Genomic DNA, 24,511 nt, shown 5'->3' with positions numbered 1-24,511 from the left:
TTAATGTGTCATTTTGATATCAACCACATCCTATCCCACTTTTTATTTTTATGTGGCCTAGTAGAGTTTTAAAAATATTTTCAATCTGCAAGGATGATGGTTAGCCCAAGCAGAAGAGTAGCTAGAATGGGATTTGGAACGGGCAGGGTAAACTCCATTCTACCATGGACTATTGGTAGCATGAAGAAGTTGGCTATTACATGGCATGTGAACAGTCTCGGCAGGAACACTCCTTCTAAAAAGTAAGTTCTTAGGAGAACGAAGTGCTTCTTTAAAAATGCTAGTACAACAATTCAGATGTTTAACAAATCAGATGGCAAGCAACTGCATTTTAAATTAACACATTTTACTGTCTTGATCACAGCAATCTCATACAGTAAGATACACATAAAAATATATTTAGCATGGTATCACTTGCAATTTAACACTGTTCTGCACTACAGGTTTTCCATGACAAATATGTACACAGGACTTTCTTTTTTAAAGCAAAATAATTAGTCCCTGCTAAGTTCACTGTATAAATTACGTGGCATCACAGTTTTTGTTCATTTAGTGTCATGTGAGTAGCAATATGGAATCCTAACAGGAGAAAACTAGAAGCTATACAGTATAGCAGCCAAATAAAAGACAGGCATGATGCTTTAAGAGATTGAAGAGAAACAGAACACGTCAAAATGAACTCTACAGGCTGACACTTTTAGAAAGAATAAAATCGTTTTAAGTTTGGCATTATATACACACTGTATCTACAGTTATATTAATATATACTTGTTTAAAAATCCATCAAAATTTTTGAAAAACTATAATCACTCAGTTTAGCAATGATTTTTCACTCACCTTCCTGATCAGCAAGTTAATACTTACCTGCAAAAACTTAAAATAAAAACTGATGCAGTATGCCATTGCAATAATCTCATTCCTACTTTTCTTGAGCATGTATTCTTTTCTTGATCATGTATCATTTTATTGGTACTACTTTACTGCTTGTAACTCTCCATAAAAATCTTTTGAGACTGTACATTTGATGTTCATTTCTGACATTAGATTTTCAGCACATTTACAACTGTTTGCTAAATCCCTTTGTTTCTGCTCATGCTCTGCATTTGTACTCGTAACGTAATCACTAGTCATTTATACAAGTTTGACATGTAAAGGAAAAAAAGTATTACAGACTCTTACAAATCCTAGAGTTTACAACCATGCTTTTAAAATGTACAGTTAGGGGTGATAGTGGTTTGCCACAAAGCTCAAAATCTAATGCAATGGCATAATCATTCAAGATTAAGGATGAATGATGAAAGGACAGATAGCCTCTAGGCCAAAATTAAATTCTGTATTTAGATTCACCTCCACAACTGAGAAATTTTACTTGACTTGGAATAACACAATCCATTTTTAAGGGTCACCACTGAACAATGCTACAGATTTGCCGTGGGGTGCAGCTCTGTGCAGTTTAAAGGGAGACTGTGTATATGTGTGACCAAGTCTTTTTAAGTTCTATTAGGAGCCAAATTCATTACTACTGAAATAACTTCACTTGTGTATGGAAGAGAAGACATGAAACTACATATCCCACTGACAATGATTCAAAAGATAGAATTTTAAACCAGGAGAAAATAGTAAAGTGACATATGGATTTTGAGCAACACCTGTCTACAACAGCTGTAATAAGCTGTAGGTGAAATACAGTACAAGGGAAAGTATGTTACCTGAAGAAATAACCCAGAAACTTCAATTACATGACCTTATTTTTTTAAAAAACACACAACATACTGAATATATTTATTAAAAAATAAACTGCTTCCAAATCACTTATTTACAGTAGAAAGAATTGGATATTATACATGTGGAACAGAAGGTGAATTCAATAATTACTTATAGGGGAAAGACAACACTTCAGGCATAATGTAACACATAGTTTCACTTCTTTATAATATCAAAACATTTTAAAAAAACACAAGTGTATTGACAACAATGGAAAAATAAAGGCTCCATTCAGAATTTGATTTTATAAGCTTGATAGAAATCCTGGAATGAGGGGGCAAAAGGAGACATGAAGACCAAAAAAATGGTGATTTGCTTGTTAGAACTCAGGAAATGGATCTGTCTTCTTACTTTAAAACCAAACATTTTTGGCAAAAAAAAGTTCATGAATATTTTGTACAAGTTACTAAAACAGACAATTTTATAATGGGCTGAAAACAGTGTTCTTAATTCCATAGTTGTCTTTTAAATTATTACTTTGATGCTGTGCTATATGGATGAGGCAGAGACAGCAATGAAACAAGACATAGGATGCCTTTTAGGGGGGGAAAGGACTGCAACATCTGCCTGCTTCTAAAAGGAAAAAGTGCATTTCTCCCCCAACTAAACAGAAAAGCAGCTAAGAATCACCTAAAAGAGTAATAGTAGCAGCAGCAACTATGGTATAGACAACGTTTGTGATATCACATCATCAAGGATGGGGCACACATGTTAAGATGTATTTGTCTAACAATAGGGCATGAGTCTAGGGTGTTTTTCTCCTAAGAGGTCAGTAGGATGATACTTCTTACCAGCAACATCAGTATGTTTTCATTTTTAGCCCTTTTGTCCCAATATATAGAATATCTCACCCCAAGATTAAAAATCTATCTATAAACCAGATGTGACAACTGGTTTGATTTATAGTTTAGCTGATTGTTTGGCAAGAACCGGTGAAGCTCACTTTTTCGACAGCAGGGATCATAATAGTAAGCACTGAGGCAAGTATCACAGGAAACTTTTGAACAAAAAGTGCATGTGTTTGTAGCTCCTGATCGATTGCAAAAGCCACAACGTGAAGAACTCGAAGGCTTGGACTTTGAACTGAACTGAGACCCTCGTTCCTGAGTCTGCAACATATACTGAGGCTTTTCCCTTATACCAGATCCAGATGATATGCCTTCACTTGAAAGAGTTTTCATTGAGTAGCTGCTCTGTTTCATTGCTGGATACTCCTGCCTACAGATGAGCAAGTTGTCACACTTTTGGCAAATGGAGGCGCCACAAGTTAATCCACAATTTTGGCACTTAAGGGAAGTCATCTCTTTGGCTAGATGTGTACGTTTATGATAAGTTGGATTGGCATCATTTCTTAGCAGCCATACATCATGTTTAGTGGATTCCTGCCTCTTAAACATACTTCGGGAATCAGGGTCAGTATATAAATCTAAATCATCTTGAGGGGAATAGTAAGTGCCATATGGAATACCTGTTCTTAATACACCATTGGAGTGAGATGGAACTGGCAAATATTCATCAGAGCATCCATGAGGAGAGCTTGACATGGCAAGGAGAGATGGTGATGGACGAATTATTTCATCTTTAATATCATCTTCAGTATCAACTAAAATGGGTTCTTTTCTGAGACTCAGTGATGTCATTAAAGGTGGCTTCTTGCTTTCCAAGTAACTATCATATGCATCCACTGATTTAGAAGGTTTGCTAACTTTGGGCTTGAAGTAATCTTTAGAGCCTCTTTCACTAGCAGATTTCTGAAGTACCATTCGTGACATGGAAGTATTTAGATTCTCTTTGCATTCTGCACGGCGTTTCAAAGCATCGGAGCAGCCTCGGACATCATCGTTGCTATTTTTTCTCTCCTTTACAATGTCAAGTTCTGAATAACCTTTATCTTTCACTTGCAAATGAATTTCAATCAATTGTTCACACTCTATTTTGGCCAAGTAAAGTTCAAATGATACCATCTTGACCTGAAGGGTATCCACCAACTCTTTAAGCTTATACACAGTTCCAAGTTCCTGGACATAGCCCATCGAGTTCAGTATATGTCTTATATCCTCATCAGATAATGTAGATTTCACATAATAAACAAAAGGTCCTGTATAGGTCTGAATACAGAGAAAAGAAACAAAGAAAGAGTAATGCAAACATCATTCAAATATAATTCTGAAACAATTTATGTGGTATAACCACAAGAGGGATCAATCATTTTGAATAAAAAAAGGCTTTTTGGCCAACACTGAAAGGAATTCTATAGATAACAAAGGCATTACAACTTTTTCAGTAACTTTCCAAATGTCATTCTTTCGTTCCCCCACCCCTGTTATTTACACCAGCCTTTGCAACATACAAGCTTACTGACAGAAGTACCGTTGGTACTTCATAATATATCTTCATATCATGTGTCTTCTATGATTTCCTTCTGTCAATAGTATTTTCATGCAAGTGTCAGCATTTACCAGGAAAAGTTAGGACAGCAGATGATTTCTGACTGCTTGTGTAGTTTTGAAATAGTATTATGTTTCAACTAACAAATATTTTATGAATTAGTTCTGAAAAAAATGAGAGACTAACACTGAATAGTCCCCTTTGATCTTATTTGTTTATTCTCACTCTGAATATTATGATTATGGACTTTTACTTTCATCTTTAAGGCATGAGTAGTACTGGAGAAGTGAGAAAAGACAGAATAGTGCATTAAAGAAAAACACCAAAATTCTTTGCGTTTAACATTTTAGGCAAATGTGAGGAAGCTATTAACGAAAACCTAGAAGAAGAATTGACAAGATTGATCATGGAAATCAGGGCTAAAAAATGGCTAATTTTTTTTTTTAAATTGCAATGTGGCTATGGTAACATCTGTGTGACCTTCCTTCATTTCTTATTCAAGCATACAGGGTTCCTGTGAGGATAAGACATTGCTCTGAACAGACCATTTTAGATCAGAATAAAAACATGTATGAAAATACTTCTTAAAAGGTATTTAAGAAGGAATTTTACTTTAGAAGAATAAGAGACAAATAGGCACTTAACTGACGATCCTCATAAGCCAAGACTTTCACTAGTATAAACTTCTGAAACATGCTTTTGAGGTACTCTCTATTTCATTGCACTAATTTTATGTTGGTGCAGAAAAGTGAAGAGTTGCTTTGCATTTCAAATACTTTATAAACTCTAGAATCAATTAGACTCACTACAGTCTATACCAGCCCTCTCCAATCTGGTGCTTTTCAGACAATGCTATCCTACAGATAATACACACAGCCTAAGAAACCAAAGCATAAATAGATTACAAAAAGGCTGACATTTTTGCACAATCTTACCTTGATATTTTTAAATTCCTTCTTCCACGGGTAAAGAAAAAGATTAACTCCAACTGATTCCAGAACTTTGAATGCACTCTGGAGAGAACGTAAACTTGAAGACTTTGAGGACCTAAGAGAATTTTCAACAATCTCATAAAATTTAATCAGCCGGAATCTATAAAAAGGATCAATCTTGGGAAAGCAGAGTAAGGCTGAAGCTGCCACTTGTAGATATTCATCACTAACTGGGCGCTGCTTCTTGTCAGAGGTATCCAGTTTAGATTCATGAAATTGTACATACTTTCTAAATACATCGTCTTTATATTTTGCTTCCATTTGTAGTGGATTCTAACACACTTGAGAGCAGCTACCTCATCTCTTCAATTGCTTCCTTGAGACAGGCTGATCAGCAATGCAGAATCTTCTGAAAGAAAGGAAATTCAAGTAACTTATCTCAATAATACTCAAATGCTCCTCAAAACACTATAAGCATTTATGAAAGCATTTATAGCTAGCAATGGGTTCTCTTTGTTTCTTGCATCTCTCACATAAAATAAAAGTTAGTCTAGCATTTCACTGCAAACATTAGGTATTCAGCTGTATCTGTACCAAGAAATCACCCTGAATGGTTTTATATTTAGCAAGAGCTTATTCTGACCATGTGAATTATTAAATGCTACCTAGACAAAATATGAGATTACAACCACATCTTACTGGATACAGATGAACCGAAATAACAAAGAATAATCTCTGGTGTTTATATAGTGATAGAATTCAAAGATAAAGATGTGTTAGTCTGTAGAATCAGTACATAGAGAGCTCTTGTAGCACCTTTGAGACTAACTGAAAGAAATTGGCAGCATGAGCTTTCATAGACTTCAGTCTACTTGTGAAGTAATGCATCTGAGGAAGTAGATTTGGGGACTATGCAGACCATCTCTTTTACAACCAGATTGGGCCCCCAATCTGGTTTTGCAGGGTGCAAATAGGAGCTGCAAAAAGCATTATGCAGACACAGTGCCAGACGAGCATCGTGATGCTGCGCACCATGTGGTGCAGTGTGTGATGTCACACTGGCCTAGGGGTGGAGTCAGGGCATGCATCATATGGACACTATGCTCCAACTTCGCCCCCATGCCAGCTTTCCTTGCCTGTCTGCACAACCTCTGAAGTCTACAAAAATTCATGCTACCAATTTCTTTCTTTCAGGTAGTCTCAAAGGTGCTACAAGATCTCTCTACACACTGCTATTTATATAGTATGTCTGAGTATTCAAAGCTTTTCTCATACAGTATCAACATTATCTTAGTAAATCTTACAGTTCTTCTGAAAGTCATATGAACAGGATGATCCTCAAACACCCCAGTTGTACTACTACATGAAAAAGAAAATCATTTTCTTCACATACAGAACAAAAATAACCTAAAACTTCCTTGAAGTCAGTCTAACTTTATATATAGAAAATTATACATAAAAAGAACACACACCATTGTACACCTGCTATTAAGTGAAGGCATGATCCATGTAAGTCTTAAAATCATAGAATTGCAGAGTCCAACTTCCTGCCATGCAGGAACTCACAAAGCACTCCCAACAGATGGCCATCCAGTCTCTGTTTAAAAACCTCCAAAGGAGGAGACTCCACCACACTTCAAGGGAGTATGTTCCACTGATAAACAGCTCTTACTGTCAGGAAGTTCTTCCTAATGTTGGGATGGAAGCTCTTTCCTGTAGTTTGAATCAACTGTTCCAGGTCCTAATCTCTAAAGTTGCAGAAAACAAACTTGCTCCATCTTCTGTGGCATCTTTTCAAATATTTAAAAAGGGAATCATACCACCTTCTCTTTGCTAAGCTAAACCTACCTAGCACCTAAGCCTCTCCTCATAGGGCATGATTTCCAGACCTTTCAACATTTTAGTCACCCTCCTCTTGATATACTCCAGCTTGTCAACATCCTTTTTGAACTGTGGTGCCCAGAACTGTATTCCAGGTGAAGTCTGACCAAGGCAGAACACAGTGGTATTACTACTTTCCTCAATTTAGACACTGTGCTTCTGTTAATAAAGCCTAAATTTGCATTGACTATTTTAGCTGCCAAATATTCTAGACAGATGCTATGTATCTTATATTTATTATCCTATTATTTCTTAGATTGTAAGCCATAGGTAGGTTTACTCTTATCTATTTATTTTTTGCATGTACAGCGCTGTGCAAATCTACAGCACTATATAAATAAAGAATAATAATAAATAATAATAGAATCTTCTCTAATCCCTGAGCTACAATGGTGAGGGATAATGGGAGTTGAAGTCTAAGAATATCTAGAGTAGCACAACTGCCTAACCCTAACCTACCTAAAACCAGGGCTGTAGCCAAAAATGTTACCAGTATGGATAACTACCGTATTTTCCACTGTATAAGACGACTGGGCATATAAGACGACCTCCAACTTTTCCAGTTAGTGTTTGGCATATACTCGTCATATAAGACTACCCCTCTTCCAATGCACACCAAATAAAAATTAAAAAACCATCAGATTTGATTTCAATATGGTAATTTTAATTCAAATGCTTATGACATGCAGGTACTTAGCAGGAAAATGTGTTGTATACAAAGCCTGCTTGGACTGGTCAGTTCTCCCTGCCTGCCCAGCCCTCCCTGTCTCCAAGACTATCAGAGCGGTAGTGCAAACACAGCTCTTTTTTCCATACCCCTTGCGTCCTGGACACCTGCAGCTTGCTCCGTCCTTCACTTACACCTTCCCAGTGAGTCGACCCCTCACCTCATCATTGGTACCGCATTAAGTCACTTCTTTCCACAAATCCTGGTGAGTGGATTTTCTTCTACCATACTTGTACAGTGCCATCCTTGCTGCTTTCATACAGTCACTACATATGGTGGGGATGTGGTCACAGCCGTTTTTGAGCTCCCCCCACCATATGCGGCAACTGCAGATTCTCCACTCCGTCTTGGAAGTTTCAGCACCAGCTCTATAAGACGACACCCAGTGTATAAGACGACCCCCAACTTTTGAGAATATTTTCCCGGGTTAAAAAGTAGTCCTATATGTCAGAAAATACAATTAAAAAATGTTCCATAAGATTATGACCTCCCTTTGCCTAGTTTGAAATTTTATAAAGAAAATGGTCCATATTGTTCTAACAACTAATCTCTAGGTTGTTTTATATATTATCATTGCTACAAATTCCAAACAAGGGGAAACGCTTGTGTGGCAAAATGCTGAATAACAGAAGTGCACCACATTTAGGTAACAACCCAGGCCTCTCAGTATGCAAGTGAATCCAACCACTAGTTATAACAAATGGAAACTTGTAAGGCTCTTTTCTCTTCCATATCTGGCAAAGAAGAAGTCTATTTCACACACAAGTTTGCCTCACTAGACTACAGTTTGTGCCACTGCCAAATAAATGGCAACATCATTCAATCCATTTAGAAACTCTTGAAGCCATGCTTCAACTGAGACTACAATTTCCTTCCCCCCAGTTTACTGAGAGTAAATAAAGAGGCAGTTACTACCAAGTAAGTATGTGCTAAACTGGAAGACAGAAACAACTATATGCTAATTTTTAAAATAAAACTTGTGGATAACACAAAATTCCAAGCCTAAGCTATGAAAGAATGAACTTAAGAATAGGAAGCAAAGATGTCAACAGTGATGACCTGGTTAATAGGGTAGAAGTGGTGGGATCCATATGTGGACGTGACCATGTTCTCTTGGAGTTTGTTAAACAGAAAGAGGAAGCCAAGTGTAGTTAGACACACAATCCAGACTTTAAGAAAGTTGATTTCAGTAACACTGGCAGTGATCTCATGGTCAGGAATACTACAAGAGAGGGGAGTTTGTGATGGATGGGAGTTTCTTAAAAGTGACATATTGAAGTCAGAATTTCAAACAGTTCCAATGAGGAGGAAAAACGGGAGATGTCTAAAGAAACTAGGATGGATGTCCAAAGAATTTTCATCCAAGCTAAGATGAAAATGGACATGTACAAGATATGGAAAAGGAAGGAAATCACAAAAGAGGGATTCAAACAACCTGGCAGCATGTTGAAGGAGGACGCCTGAAAAACTAAAGCATATAATTAGCCCAGGCTTTACAGACGTTAAAAACAATAAAAAGGGCTTTTTTGGTCATGTACATAGCAAAAGGAAGAGTAAGAAAATGGTAGGGCTGCTGCATAGGGATGATGGTGAAATGTTAATAGGAGACAGAGAAAAGGCAGAATTACACAACACTTTCATTGCCTTGGTCTTCTTGGAAAAGGAAAACAATGCTGAACCTGGGGGAAATGAAACAGATAATGCAGCTGGGGAAATGTAGCACAGAATAACTAAAGAGGCAGCATAGGAATAGTTGGCTTAGCTGTCACTGTGTGCCTTCAAGTCATTTTTGACTTATGCCAATCCTAAGGCTAACATATGTGGTCTTCTTGGCAAAATTTATTTGGCAGTGGTTTGCCATTATCTTCCCCAGAGGTTGAGAGCATGTGACTTGCTGAAGGTCTCCCAGTGAGTTCCCATAGCTAAGCAGGGATATGAACCCTGGTCTCCAGAGTTGTAATGCAATGCTGAAACCACTACAAAAACTGGCTTGGCTATTCTAAATGAACTGAAGTCTCCAGGGCCAGATGAACTACATCCAAAGTATTAAAAGAACTAGACTAGAGGGGAAATGTCCCAGTCTTCAAAAAAAGGGGGGAAAAAGGGGACCCAGACAATTGCTGCTCAAGTCGGACATCAGTACACTGGTGCCTCGGGATACGAAATGATCGGGTTACGAAATTTCCGGGATATGAAAAAGTTGGATTGGAAAAAACTGTTTCGGGTTACGAAATATTTTTCGGGTTACGAAATTCATTTCGGCGCGAAATTCAAATGCTGCAAAGTGCAGCTATAGGCTTTCCAGTGCTAACGGAAAGCCTTTTCGGGTTACGAAATTTTCAGGTTACGAAAGGAATGGCGGAACGAATTAATTTCGTAACCCGAGGTAGCAGTGTATCTGGAAAGATTCTAGACCAGATCATTAAGCAGTCTGTAAGTACTTAGAGAGGAGTGCTATGATTATTAAATGTCAAAATAGGTTTTCAAAAACAAGTCATGCCTGTCTGATCTTCTCTCGCTCTCTCTCTCTCTCTCAGATTGAATTACAAGCTTGGCAGATGAACGGAATGCTGTGGATGTAGTGTATCTTGATTTCAATAAGGCCTTTGGTAAGTATCCCATGATATTCTTGCAAACAAAAAAGCTAATAAAATGTGGGAGTGACAATATGACCAAACAGCCACCTAGCCACCCTGTGCTTGGCTCTTAACCCGCAGGGGATCCCTTAATTTCCCTTCTAGGGTCTCTTAGGTCTCCATTCCCGCTCCCTGCTGAGCTGAATGAGACCCCTTGAGATCCTCTATTCTCGCTGCCACCACCCAGTGAATTTTAACAAACGATTTCTCCCTCCTTAGCACACACTTTCCTTGCTAACTTAAGCAATCACCAACCGAGCTAAGGCACATGTACAAGAGCAGCACAGTAGACCCCTTTAAAGAAAGATATTTATTATAAAGAAATAGAATAGAATAAGAAGATATCATTCATGCAAAGCCCCTTGCCTTGCAGGTACAGAATGCATAATTACAAGATGTTCATTTCAGGCAAGCTATTAGATAAACAAAACAAATGCCTAAACGCACTAGCTAACACATTTTCTAGCTACTCACACAGTGATGCGATTTGCAGTCCTTGTTGAGTTTCAGGTGCAAGGAGTGGCTCCTCAATGCCAGCTCTACCTGCATCCCTGAGTCTGTGCGTTGCAGACTCACAGCTGGTTCCCCAACAAACACACTCGGAGAACAAAGAAAGCATGGATCCTAAAGGGTATTTAAAGCTCTCTCATGGAACTTTCTTGAAAAGGCCGCTCTGGCACTGCTGATTGGCCAGTCGAGCCTTACGTCAGCTATGATGTAACTGCTCATTACCATGTGATGTAAGCTCTCATTAGCATGTACCTCCCCCCCAGATTAATCCTTTGTGGCTTGGAAGGAATCCTGGCGGACCCAGTCATTACAGGTGGATTTGTAATAGGTTGACTGACCAAACCCAAAGGGTGCTCATCAATGGCTCCTCCTCATCCTGGATAGAAGTGACGAGTGGGATGCCACAGGGTTCGATCTTAGGTCTAGTGCTATCCAACATCTTTATCAGTTACTTAGATAAAAGAATAGTGGGCCTGCTCATCAAATTTGCAGATGACACCAAATTCAGAGAGGTTGCCAATACCCCAGAGGGCAGGATCAGAATTCAAAATTAACTAAACAGTGTTGAGAGTGCTCTGATTGTATGGCAAAGGATTGGACTGGTGATCTCTTCCAACTCTATGATTCTAGATCTCCATAGTGAGGAGAGAAAAAAAGGAGAATGAAAGCAGTGAAAAGCAAGAAGATCATAGAATCATAGAGTTGGACAAGACCACAAGGGCCATGCAGTCTAACTCTGCCATGCAGGAACACCCAATCAAAGCACCCCCAACAGATGGACATCCAGCCTGTTTAAACACTTCCAAAGAAAAAGACTCCCCTACACTCCGAGGGATTGTGTTCCACTGTTGAACAGCTCTTCCTGTCAAGAAGTTCCTCCTAATATTGAGGTGGAATCTCTTATAATAATAATAATAACAATAATAATAATAATTATTATTATTATTATTATTATTATTATTATTTGTATACCGCCCCCTGGCAAACCAATCCGGGCGGTTAACAACAGTAAAATATAAAATATGACAATTAAAAACACTTTATCCCTCCCCCGCTTAAGACAGTATTAAACAATATAACATATTAAAACACAATATCAATGCATAAAAACAACAATTAAAAACTAAAACTAAAACTAAAAACCCTGATGTCCCTCTGTTTATCCTCAACCATCACTAAGATGGGGCCACGGGAGGAATGAGGGAATCAGGGAACCTGGTCCGGGATGGTTAATCTGGAAAGGCCTGCCAGAAGAGATCTGTCTTGACCGCTTTTTTAAAACTGTCTAATGATGTTATCTGACGGATCTCATCCGGCAGGTCGTTCCAGAGTTTGGGGGCGACAGCAGAGAACGACCTCTGGGAGGTCGCCGCAAGCCTAGATTTTAGAGGCTGTAGTAAGTTACTCCAAGAGGACCGGAGAGCGCGGAGAGGATTGTACGGGAGGAGGCGGCCCCTAAGACAGCTTGGACCCAAGCCATTTAGGGCTTTAAAGGTGATAACCAACACCTTGTACTGGGCCCGGAAGCTGATAGGCAGCCAGTGGAGGGACCTCAAAACCGGAGTAGTGTGGTCCCTCCTAGATGTTCCTGAGACAAGCCTGGCTGCCATTGTTTTCCTATTGTTTAAATCCATTGCTCCAGGTCCTATTCCCTGGAGCAGCAGAAAACAAGCTTGCTCCAGCCTCAATATGACACCCCTTCAAATATTTAATCAAGATGTGCCGAAGTAAGCAATTTTAATTCAGACTTAGGCCCGTTATAGACGGGCTAAAAAGTACGTGCGGAGCGCATACTAGGGTTAAGAGGGGGCGGTGCTTCTGCACCGCCCTAACCCTAGTGTGCTCTGTGCGCGCACAAAATGGCGGCAGCCGTTCCACACAGCCGCTGCCATCGATACGTCACGGCCGCGCCGCCTCCAAACGAGGCGGTGCGGTTGTGACGTATTGGGGTCACGGCAGGGCGCCTAGGGCGCCCTTTCCGCGACTCCAGAAGGATCTCCGTTTCGGAGCTCCTTCCTGATTTGGTCCGCTGGGAGCAGCCTTCAGACGGCTGCGCCCAGCGGACCAAAGGAGAAAGGGGCCAAGTGGCCCCTTTCTCCTTCTCCCCGCCGCCACGGGGTGTCCTTGGGGCTTGAAGCCCTAAGGACACCCCTTTCCAGGCTGCGGGGAAGGGGCCTTTTGCCGCTTCCCCGCAGCCCGGAAAGCGGCGGATCGGGGCTTCAGTGGCTGCCGCTCTGGCCGCTGAGACCCCGATCCGGCGGGGAAAGGTGCACCTACAGGCCACCCCAAAGGGGTGGTCTGTAACGCGCCATAGTCACCAATTACAGTGACTGCAATGGATTTCCTACAAGACTGAGTTATGTTTCAGAAAATCTCTGTTTCTAATCTTATCTCTGTCATTAATTTATTAGATGACCGTAGGCAATCCAGTTCTGCTTGGTTTCTGCCCCCTCAATCAAATATATTGGGCAATAGTAACATATCTTAAAGTAATGCTTCTCCGGCTACCTGATGTGAGGGACTGGCAAATATTGTTTTCCAATGTGCTAGGGATATGTGCCCAGTGAGTACAATTGCTTCTTTCTTTCCTGGAAAATGGACAGGTGCCACCAGCCAATGGTTCAGGGATGAGCACTGGTACAGAGACTACTACTTTGAGGAGTCCTTTCTAAGAGGATGATTGAACAGTATGTGTTGTGGACTTTCAGCAATGGAGAAAACATCACACAAGAGATACTGGAGCTTCAAATTCATGGTGGGGATTAAAATTGGCAGGTAAATCTATTATACAAAATCTAGACAAAGATAAGGCCTTCTTTGGTAATTTTCCTTACTCTTTAGTGAGAGAAAGTGGCATCACCTTGCTATCAAGCGACATTTTCCTGTTCAAATTTCTTGTCCAAGGAAAAAATGACTTGTAAAATGATGTATCTTATTCTTCAATAAGTCTAGTGTCTTTAATGCTAAGATAATGCAAATGTGTATTTAAAATAATAAAAATAAAATGCAGATTTGTACTACATCTCTACCTTATGTAGAATAAACCACAACAGAAGCCTACCATATGGAAAAATTAACTGTAGCGCTCACAAGAACAAATGATGTATTGAGTATGATGAAATTGTTTAGCTTTGAAAATAATTACTTCTGAAGATTTGCCGTGTTACATGGACCACAACCCGACACAAGTCTGAACAGAAATAGATCCCACTGAATTCAGAGGGACTTATTCCATGTTAACTGTGCAAAGGATTACAGCCTTAGACCCAAAAGGAGGAATTCCTAAGAATCAACTAAGTCTTTTTTCCCTAAGATGACGGGTGCATAATATTTAAATTCTCTTTCCATTTTAATTATGTCTTACCATCTGTAGATGTACAGTTCCTGAGAAGTAGTTTATTGATACCTTCAACATGTAAATGTCGTGGCCCAGACAGAACACTGTGGAGTCTCCAGGGCAAATTTTAAACTGCTGACACACAGGATTATTCAAAGGCCACGTACCCACTACATTTAAATCCGGATCATGATTTGGGTTAAACGAGCATGGTTCCCACTGAATCCGATTTTAGAAATCGGTTCAGAAAGTGGGGCCATGCTTTTTGCCCATTTTTACCCATTTAACCCACGTCAAAAAGATGCTGGGAAAATGGAGTGTTTTTTGGGCTGAATTGATTTATTTAGAAATAAATCGATTTAGCCCAAGTGTTAACCAGGCAGATTCGAATTAGAATCGAATCTGCCCTGGTTCCCACTGGCAGCTCGGCCCAGGAGTCAGCTGGCATTACCCGGCCTCTTCTGGCTCCAAAAGCCCCGGCTCAGCCTCCTTACTGGTATCTTTGGCAGCTAATTGTCTTCCCTGGGCTTTTTAAAAAACATTCCCCTGCCAGGGAGGCTGCAAGGGGGTCACAGAGAAGCCAGAAGCCTTGCAACCTCCTTCCTGGCTTTCCCCCGGCTTCTCTGTGACCTCCTTCTGGCCTCCCCAGCCGCAGGAAATTTTCTAAAAGGAGCAAGGAAGCCAATCAGCTGCCAAAGAAACCAGTAAGGGGGCTGGGCTGGACATTTTGGGGCCAGGATGGGCCAGGCCAACAAGCTGTCCCCCAGAACTTGCTGGTTCTAGAACCGATTCCTGAAAATGGCGCAAACATAGTGGGAACCACGGTTTTTTCTGAACCAGTTTTAAGAATCAGTTCAGGAAATGGATTTTCCAGTAAGTGGGAATGGGACCTATGCATAAAGCTAAACAGGTTTTTAAAAATTTTCTATGAAGCAGGTCCACTTTTTGAAGCACATTTTTAGTTCCTAGAGATCAGCTCTGCAATTTCATTGAGAGACTTTAAATTCTTAGCTACTAGTAGCAAATTTTATTTAACTAAGTACTTGTGCTTGCTCTAACATCAGGCTTCTCTCTTTGTTATCATACATAGTACAGTTCAGCCCACTGTTATCAGGGCAGTAACTTTTAACAGATTTGCTAAGACTCAGTAAACACAAGTGGAAAGGTGTGGAAATTTCTGCTTTACTAACAGTAGTATAATTTTAAGTCCTTTCTAAATGAGGTCCCCTTCCCCCCATTCACTTCTACAAATGCATATACCCTAAAAAAGAAGTATATTATTAATGCAGAGTGGGGGATAAAAAACAAAATGGGTGCTGCCTTGATTTAATAATCTTATTTGTGTTCTTACATAGTTCACAACTCATTTTGTAACAGTCCCATCACAAAACCTGTGATCTGAGCGGATATGTTGTCATTATGTGCCTTCAGGTCATTTCCAACTTATGGAGACCTTAAGGCAAAACTATCATGGAGTTTTCTTGGCAATAACTGTTCAGAGGTTGCAGTCAAGAAATCAGACTGTAGTCAAGAAATCAGAAGAAGATGAGCAATGGAAAGGGCAGCTATGCAGGAACTGGAGAAGATCACAAAATTTAAAGACATAACTGAACACTAATGTGAGGATAATTCAAGGCATTGTATTCCTCATCACCATGTACAGATATGAGAATTGGACAGTGAATAAAAACAACAACAGATGAAAATCAGGTCATTTAAGATGTGGTTCATAGTGGTTTAAGGACTACAATTCTGGAGACCAGGGTTCAATTCCCACCTCGGCTATGAAACCCACTGGGTGACCTTGGGCAACTCACGCTCTCTCAGCCTCAGGGGAAGGCAACCAGTAAACCACCTCTGAACAAATCTTGCAACAAAAAAAACATGATAGGTCGCCTTAGGATCACCATAAATTGAAAACGACATGAAGATACACAACACACACACACACTGGAGAAAAGTACTGTGAATACCGTGGACTGCCAAGAAGACAAACAAATGGGTTCTAGAACAGATCAAGCTTAAACTTTACCTGGATGCCAAGATGATTGGGGCTGTCCTATTTTGTCCACATCATGAGGAAAAATGAACAATTAGAAAAGAAAATGATGCTAGGAAAGGTGCAAGGCAGTCGAAAGAGAGGAATTCAGCATGCCAGGTGGATAGACTCAATCTGTTGGTTTGTTTTTAAATATGTTTTTATTGGAATTGTTTGAATTTTAATTATGTTGTGAGCCGCCCTGATCGGAGGAAGGGCGGCATATAAATAAAAATTTTATTATTATTATTTTATTTAATCATGGAAGATGCAGGACCTCAGTAAAGAGGTTGAGGACAGGGGGGTCTTTGAAATGTCTCATCCACAAGGTCGCTGTGAGTTGAAGTTGACTCAAGGACAGCTAACAACAACAACACTTTCCGCAAAGTATTTGAATATACTTGAAAATACAGGTAAACTTCCTAATGAATGAAGAAACTTGCCAAGAAAACTCCACAACCCTTAGGGTTGCCATAAATTGGAAACAACTTGAAGGCACACAACAACAACAATTACATACAAAAAGAAAAGTAAGAAAAACTGACAGTAATTCTAGAAAGAAAAAAAAAGGGGGGGGGAGGAAAGGAAAGGCAAAATAAAATAGAAATAAGAATGTCTTTCCCCAAAGTATTTGGCTATACACTTGAAAATACAATTAAACTTCCTACTAATGACAATACTGTATAAATCTCCTACTATATATAATGAATAATTACTGTTTAAGCCCATATATTGAAAGACAGACCCATTCCCATTTTTGAAATATAATGCACAAATCCCAAGGCAGATAACAGCAGCTCCTCTCCTCTCCTTTACCAACAGAATCCTTCACAAAGCCCAAAAAGGAGCCTCACTGCAGAAACGAGAGAACATGGACGCAGTCTGTTTGCATGTCCTGCTATGGACCACCTGTGTCCCCGACTCCATGCACAGCATGTGCTGGTAACCTCAACGCTGGAGTTTTGCAATGAGAAATAGATTGGGCTACCTCTGTACCAAATTCAGAAACTTTGGCTAGTTCAGAACATGGCATCCAGATCGATCCAAGAGTGATCACTTTACACCAATATTAAAATCACTCCACTGCTTGCCAAGGTACAAAGTGTTGGTTATTACCTTTAAAGCCCTACATGGTTTAGGTCCAGGTTATCTTCAGGATCATCTCCTCCCATATAACCTGCCTCATACACTCAGGTCTTCTGATAGGCATTTACACCAGTCAGCCAGGACTGGGACTAGGTTAGCAACATACTCCTTTAGAAAGCCCACTGCAAAAATGTGAGACTGTGGATGCAGTTTGTTTGCATGTGCTGAAATGGACCACTTGTGTCCATTTCATTTGTTTAGCATTTGTTTGCACTTGTTGGCATGTCCTGAAATGTAACCACAGAATCATAGGTCCAAAACACACTGTAGAAACAATCCACTTTGACACTGTTTTAACTGCCCTTGCTCAGTCCTTGGGAATCCTGGGAATTGTAGTTTGTTTTGGCACCAGAGCTCTCTGACAGAGAAGGATAAATGTCTCACAAAATGACAGTTCCCAGAATTCCCTAGCATTGAGCCAGGGCAGTTAAAGCAGTCTCACACTTGATATTTTCTGCAGTGTTTTGGAGCACAGAGTCATAGAGTTGGAAGAGACCGCAAGGGCCATCCACTCCAACTCCCTGCCATAGAGGAACTCACAATCAAAGCATCCCTGACAGATGACCATCCAGCCTCCGTTTGAAGGCCTCCAAGGAAGGAGACTCCACTACACTCCGAGGGAGTGTGCTCCACTATCGAACAGCCCTTACTGTCAGGAAGTTCCTCCTAATGTTGAGGGGGAATCTCTTTTCTTGCAGCTTGCATCCATTGCTCTGGGTCCTAGTCTCTGGAGCAGCAGAAAACAAGCTCGCTCCCTCCTCAATATGACATCCCTTCAAATATTTAAACAGAGCTATCATATCACCTCTTAACCTTCTTTTCTCCAGGCTAAACATCCCCGCTCCCTGAGTCGTTCCTCATGGGGCATGTTTCCAAACCCTTCACCCTCCTTTGGACATGCTCCAGTTTCTCAGCATCCTTTTTGAACTATGGTACCCAGAACTGGATACAGTATTCCAGGTAGGGCCTGACCAAAGCAGAATAGAGTGGCAGCATTACTTCTCTTGGGCTAGAAGCCCAGTGGCCCCCAAACCATGTCCTTGAAGAGAGGTTGGACTTCAGCTCCCAGAAGCCTCAGCCATGTTGGCCAATAATTTTGGATTCTGGGGGGAGAAGTCCAAACTCTCTTAAAAGAGGGCAGTTTGGGGGCCACTGGTCTAGACAGTACACTTTTATTGATGCAGCCTAGAACCGCCTTGGCCTTTTTAGCTGCCGCATCACACTGCTGGCTCATGTGAGAAAGGCATGGTTTCCAGACCGGGCCCACTTGGGTCCCCGACCTCCTACGCAGGAAGGAGCACATCCCTGGGCGGCTGGAGAGGAGTTGGGAACGAAGGCTAAGGCCCTCGCTCACAGGTGTGAGAGGCTCCCTTCGCCCCAAAGGGCAGCCCAAGCATGGCTCCCTGGAAGGAACCCTCCCGAGGAAGCCTGTGGAAGCTCCCTCTCTCCCTCCCAGCAGCGACTGGGACCCTGGCTCCTCTTCCCCTTCGGGTCTTCATACCCACCTGCCCGCCCTGGGAGCCTCGAGGGAGGAACCAGGAAGCGACGGCTCCCACCAAAGAACAGGAGCTGCCCCTCGGTCTCCCTCTGCCACCAGCCAGCCAGGAAGTTGCCCGCAACCCGGAAGTGCAACCTCACCCAATACTCCCCCTCCAACTCCAAAACAGGAAACCGGAAGTGGACGCTGCCGCTGCTATGTCGAGATCTCGGCCTGAGGCGGAGGGCGCATGCGCACAAGGGCAGGACCCGCGATCTAATTTTAGACGCGTTCCTTTAAAAAAAAGGCTCCGAGGCGCATGCGCACACCGGCAGGCCTGTAAATCTAACTGCGCATGCGTACATAAACCTCCGAGGCGTCTTGGATCCACGACACACTGCAGAAGTAGTCCAGTTTGAAACTGCCTTAATTGCCCCAGCTCAAAGCTAAGGAATTCTGGGAACTGTAGTTTTTTTTTATACATTTAGCCTTCTCTGTCAGAGAGAGAGAGAGTTCTGCTGCCACAACAAACTACAATTCCCAGGATTCCCCAGCACTGAGCCATAGCAGTTGAAGCGGTCTCAAACTGGTTTATTTCTGCAGTGTGTTTTGGGCCTTAGACTGTTTGGTCATCCGTGGCTGCATCCACATTGCAGAAATAATCCAGTTTTGACACCACATTAACTGCCCTTGCTCAATGCTATGGAATTCTGGGGACTGTAGTTTTGTGCGATATTTAGCCTTCTCTGTCAGAGAGCTCTGGTGCTCCACAAAACTACAATTCCCAGAACTCCATAGCATTGAGCCACGGCAGTTAAAGCGATGTCAAACTGGATTATTGCTGCCGCGTGGATGCAGCGATAGTAACCAAAGGTTGGAAACTACTTGTAGTCACACAGTCACACCAAATCCTCCTGAAGATTGGCTTCCAAGTTGTCGTAAAGAGATTTTTGACTCTCTCCTTGGTCCATAACACACTACAGAAATAATCCAGCATGAGGTGGCTTGAGTTGCCTTGGCTCAATTCTAGGGAATTCTCCTTTGGACACGCTCCAGCTTGTCAACATCTTTTTTGAACGGTGGTGACCATAACTGGACCCAGTATTCCTGGTGATGCATGACCAAAGCAGAATACAGTGGCATTGTTACTATGTTCAGTCTAGACACTATACTTCTATTGATGTAGCCTAGAATAGCTGCATCACATGTTTGCAACTTGTGGTCTACTAGGACTCCTAGGTCCTTTTCATGAGTACTGTTGTTAAGCCAGATTTCCCACATTCTGTATCTGTGCATTTCATTTTTTCGCCCTAAGTGACATTTCTCTGTGTTGAAATTCATTTTGATAGTTTTGGCCCAGTTTTCTAATAAGGTCATTTTGAATTTTGATCCTGTCCTCTGAGGTATTAGCTACTCCCCCTAGTTCAGTGTCGCCTGCAAATTGGATAAGCATGCCTTCTATTCCTTCATACAGGATACTCTGTCCAAGGGTGGGCATTCTCCCTCATGAGGCCACTAGAATATTTTTATGGCATACAGACCACCACCCCCACCCCCCACACACCCCATTAAAATGCCATCCAATAGAAGATTTCAAGCGTGGTGGTTTTATCTTTTTTTGGAGGGGGATACTGAAGAACCTGCTCCATTACCTTACTGCCAACAGAGAAAGAAGAAACTGATAGTGAATTTCTTGCCTCATCACTCCCCCCCCCCTTTTTTTTTTTCCTTTGCATTTCCAGGCCTAGTGTAACTATGGAAGGTCAATAACTGGTCATGCGCTATTTCCCCATAACCCCATCCCAAAGGATACCTAGAGTTCTGTGGCCACTGAGCAATTTGTTGGGTTGTTTGGGGTTCCTGCTCTAAATGCCCCCCCCCATTAAAAAAACCTTTTGCAAAAGTGTCCGCAAATCTGTTGATACCACACTCTTGTTTATGAACCGTGCCATTCAGGCTGTGTAAGAATGAGTGCTCCAAGAATGACTTTATTCTCCTTGATTTTAACTGCAGAATATGATCTTAAATTAGTCTCTGATGGCTAGAGCATTAGACTAGGGGTGTTTCCAGATCAATGGCTCATGGTATTGTTACCCCAGGATCCCACAATCACCTCTCTTTGACCTTTTGATATTACAGTTATCCCTCAGCATTCATGGCTTCGACACGTGTGGTTTTGATCATTAACAAGGTCAAGGCTGCTGTACACACACTACTACTACTACTACAATTGCTACTACTCCCTCCTGGGAGGGAAAAAGCCCAGTTGGGAGAAGCCAGGAAGGGTGCACATGCCAATCCTGCCCGTTTCCAGGATGGAGAGCTGCATTTTCCCCCAGGCAGCTCTCCACCGTGAGAAGGGGTTTGGGGAATCGATCCTCTACCCTTTTCCAGGACAGAGAGGTGGCTCTTTCCCCAAGCAGCTCTCTGCCGTGGGAAATGGTCCTCCCCCCTTTTCCAGGACGGAGAGCTGCTTGTGGAAAGGCAGCTGTCCATTCTGGGAAGGGGTGGGGAGCCAGATGAAGGAACAGGGGGCAGGAAAAGGAGAGGAGTGCATGCGCTCCTGCTCTGGTTCTCCTGCCCACCATCCCTTTAACTGCCTTCCTGGGCAAGTGGGTTATTCATGGTTTTCCCAGTTTCATGATGGTCTTGCGCCCTTAACCCCCATGAATGTGGAGGGACGGGTTGCAGCAGGTTGCCACCAGGGGACTCCCCAGCACAGGAAACTTCCCATACCACATGAGGATATCCGGATGGTTCAGTATGGGAGAAGCCAGAGGACTTAGCTGAGATTTCTTAAAATCGGAATCTGCATAATCCTTTCACTGAGGAGGGTGATGGTAGGGAGCTGGACTTAGAGATTGTTTTTATACAGCAGTCAAAGGGAGCTTCCTTCCAGGAACGAAATTCTTTTTGGGTGATGACTTTCATGCCAATTGTCTGGTCATTCTCACAGATCGTACTCCATTCTTCTCCTGTGGGAAAGTTGCTTAAGCCTTTCAGCTTCTGAAACACTGCCCTCGCTACCTGTTTCTTGCTATAGCATGTGCCTAGCAAATTGGTCTAGTTTGAAACCGGACAGAATCCCTGTTAGATTTCAGCTGGACACCCCAATAGCCGGCCACCACACGTGTAGCAGATGGCTATTGAGCCATTCTCATTCTGGTAACCCAACAATTGGAACTATGCTTTGCATCAGTAGAGTATTACCTCTTAGCCAACCTGCAACTCACTACTAGTTTGTTAGTTTGTGTGTGCGTGTGTGTGTGAGTGTGGATTACCATTTTAAAATCAACTAAATTAATTTGGAACACCGCCTCTGGAGTTCTCTGGGTTTGGAACAATTATACAAAGGCTGAGGTCCCAGCTTTATATTACTGACGCCTTCTCTCTGCTTCCTACTGAGATAAATTAATTTCCCCATTGAAACAATTTGTGGGTGCCCTGTCAGGACCCCCTGCAATCCCGTAACTGTGTGAGCATTTCGTCTTATCCTCCTTAATGATGAATTTTCTCAGGAAAGAGTACAAGATGGAAGAAGTGGGGAAACCTAGGAAGGGCACAAAAGGAAGATGACAACAAGGTCTGGAAACTATCTCTAAATGAGACAGGAGAACAGAACAATAAAAGTCTGCCATTTAAGTTGAACTGGAAAGTCCCTGCTGAACCATGAACTTTCTGGGAATCTTGGGCCAGTTACAAGCTCAGCCTTGCCCACTGTACACAGTGATCATGATGATAAAATGGGGGTAATCCCCTGAAAGACGCCCTGTGCTTCCTGGAAAAGGGCTGGTTATACAAGAAAAATAAAGTCCTACATGTCCTAATTCCTGTTCCAATTATTCTTACGGTTTCACTAGAAAAGCAAATGGGGTCTAGCCCTCCCTGTCTTATATGTTGTTAGAAATTCATATATATCCAGCACACTTTCTTTAAAAAAATTATACAATTTTAAAAAGCCATCAGCCTAAATCCAGTTGTCAGTCCCAACAAGAACTGACTAATTAAATCAATGAGAATTTGGTAAGGCAACACTTAATGATTCAATTAGTCTGCTCTAGCTGGGACTAACATTTGGACTTCAGCCCTGGTTGTATTGTATGATGCTCCTGATGTTGGTGAATGGCAATTTCCAGCATTCCTAATCATTGGCTATGCTGGCTACGGCAACAATATATGGTGAGCCACACAATTCTCACCCATTATCAGACTGTACAGAAATACATACACTCCAGGTTTCTGGAATAGTGAAACTAGAAATTATTTCAGTTACCTCACAACAACAATAATAATAATAATAATAATAATAATAATAATAATAATAGATGACTTATTTATTACCCACCCAATTACTAGGAATCCGGGCAGGTTACAACATTAAAAATGCATTAGAAATACAATAAAATACTAATTGATCCCTTCCCAATCCCCTCCCCAATATTAAAACTACAATTAAACAATCAAAGGTTTAAAACAAAAAAATGCTATACACCATTAGGTTAAAATTACGGTAAAAACAATTTGGTGGGCAGAGAGACATACATCACAAAACTGAGATCATATTTGTAAACATACACAAAGGAAGGAACCTAGAATTTATTAGCTAGGTTGGGAAGGCCTGCCGGAAGAGATCCATTTTAAAAGCCTTTTTGAAGGCTGTAAGAGTGGGAATATGGTGGATCTCTTCTGGCAGGTCGTTCTACAACTTTATCGCAGCAGTAGAGGAGACCCTTTGAGTGACAGAAGTTAGCCTAGTTCTTTTTGGCAAGTAGGTTCGTACTTGAGGACCTTAATATGTGGGATGGGCAGTACTGAAGAGGGCGCTCCTTTAAGTATTCTGGACTCAGGCCATGTAGGGCTTTAAAGGTAATCACCAACACTTTGTACCTTGCCTGGAAACTGATTGGCAGCCAATGGAGGGACTTCAGAACAGGTGTTATATGATCGTTCTGGAAAGTACCTGTGATTAGTCTTGCTGCCTTGTTTTGTATCATCTGAAGTATCCAAGCTTGGCACAGAGGTACCCCCAAGTAAAGCGCGTGGCAGAAATCCAAGCGAGAGGTTACCAGTGCATGTACTACTGTTTCAAGGTCCCCAGGAAAGGGCACAGCTGGTGTATCAGCCGAAGCTGGTAGCAAGTGCTCCTGACTGTCGCATCCACCTGCACTGACAGCTGAAGCTGGGAGTCAAGGAGCACCCCCAAGCTGCGGACAGAGTCCTTCAGGGGAAGTGTGACCCCATCTAGAACTGGCTGACATAACTCCATTCCGGGTTTGGGTTTCCAATAACAAGTACCTCCGTTTTACCTGGATTCAGCTTGAGTCAGTTTTCCCTCATCCAGTCCATTACCACCCCAAGACAGGCATTCAGAGGAGAGATGCCATCCTTAGTTACTGCATCAGTAGGAGACATAGAGAAATATATTTGGGTGTCATCGGCATACTGATAACACCCCACCCCATGACTCTGGATGATCTCGCCCAGTGGCTTTATGTAAATATTAAACAGCATGGGAGACAGGATGGCGCCCTGGGGGACGCCAAATTTTAGCTCTCTTTTAGAGGAGCAACTGTCTCCCAGCACCACCATCTGGAATCTTCCCAAGAGGTAGTACCAGAACCACTGTAGAACAGTGCCTCCAATACCCAACTCCCTCAGGCGTTCCAGAAGGATAC

The 24,511-nt window shown here is 41.8% G+C and overlaps 1 protein-coding gene and 1 long non-coding RNA gene across 4 annotated transcripts in view; one reads left to right on the top strand and one right to left on the bottom strand.

The window, feature by feature from the left end:
- The window catches only part of LOC121928565, a 32,895-nt gene extending 15,604 nt beyond the window's left edge, over positions 1-17,291 (top strand). Inside the window, exons 3-5 of the long non-coding RNA XR_006103522.1 lie at positions 10,230-10,301; positions 13,442-13,613; positions 17,036-17,291. This is a non-coding gene — a long non-coding RNA (uncharacterized LOC121928565). The remainder of the gene's footprint in view (positions 1-10,229; positions 10,302-13,441; positions 13,614-17,035) is intronic.
- SPATA2 (spermatogenesis associated 2) lies at positions 326-19,011 on the bottom strand. Of its 3 annotated transcripts, none has more exons than XM_042463445.1 (3): positions 18,865-19,011; positions 5,088-5,493; positions 326-3,872 (listed from the first exon to the last, which is right to left on the bottom strand). In XM_042463445.1, the coding sequence occupies exons 2-3, from the start codon at positions 5,403-5,405 to the stop codon at positions 2,631-2,633; spliced, it is 1,560 nt and encodes a 519-aa protein (XP_042319379.1). In that variant the 5' UTR covers positions 5,406-5,493; positions 18,865-19,011; the 3' UTR covers positions 326-2,630. The 3 variants fall into 3 exon arrangements, with proteins under 3 accessions (XP_042319379.1, XP_042319380.1, XP_042319382.1); XM_042463446.1 differs by having other exon boundaries at positions 5,088-5,490; XM_042463448.1 differs by lacking the exon at positions 18,865-19,011 and adding an exon at positions 7,782-7,910 and having other exon boundaries at positions 5,088-5,490.
- Between the last annotated feature and the right edge of the window lie 5,500 nt (positions 19,012-24,511).

The sequence above is a fragment of the Sceloporus undulatus genome, chromosome 4 (assembly GCF_019175285.1).
Source record: "Sceloporus undulatus isolate JIND9_A2432 ecotype Alabama chromosome 4, SceUnd_v1.1, whole genome shotgun sequence".
In the NCBI taxonomy this organism is placed as follows: domain Eukaryota; kingdom Metazoa; phylum Chordata; class Lepidosauria; order Squamata; family Phrynosomatidae; genus Sceloporus; species Sceloporus undulatus.
Note: the sequence above shows the minus strand (reverse complement) of the source record. Positions and strands in the feature narration are given on the sequence as shown.

What these genes read in the sequence shown, in the direction of transcription:
- SPATA2 (XM_042463445.1), bottom strand. Translation starts at nt 5,405, where the DNA reads ATGGAAGCAAAATATAAAGACGATGTATTTAGAAAGTATGTACAATTT. An exon ending in AGGAATTTAAAAATATCAAG is followed by an intron (nt 3,873 to 5,087) that starts GTAAGATTGTGC and finishes CTCTGTATTCAG; the next exon opens with ACCTATACAGGACCTTTTGT.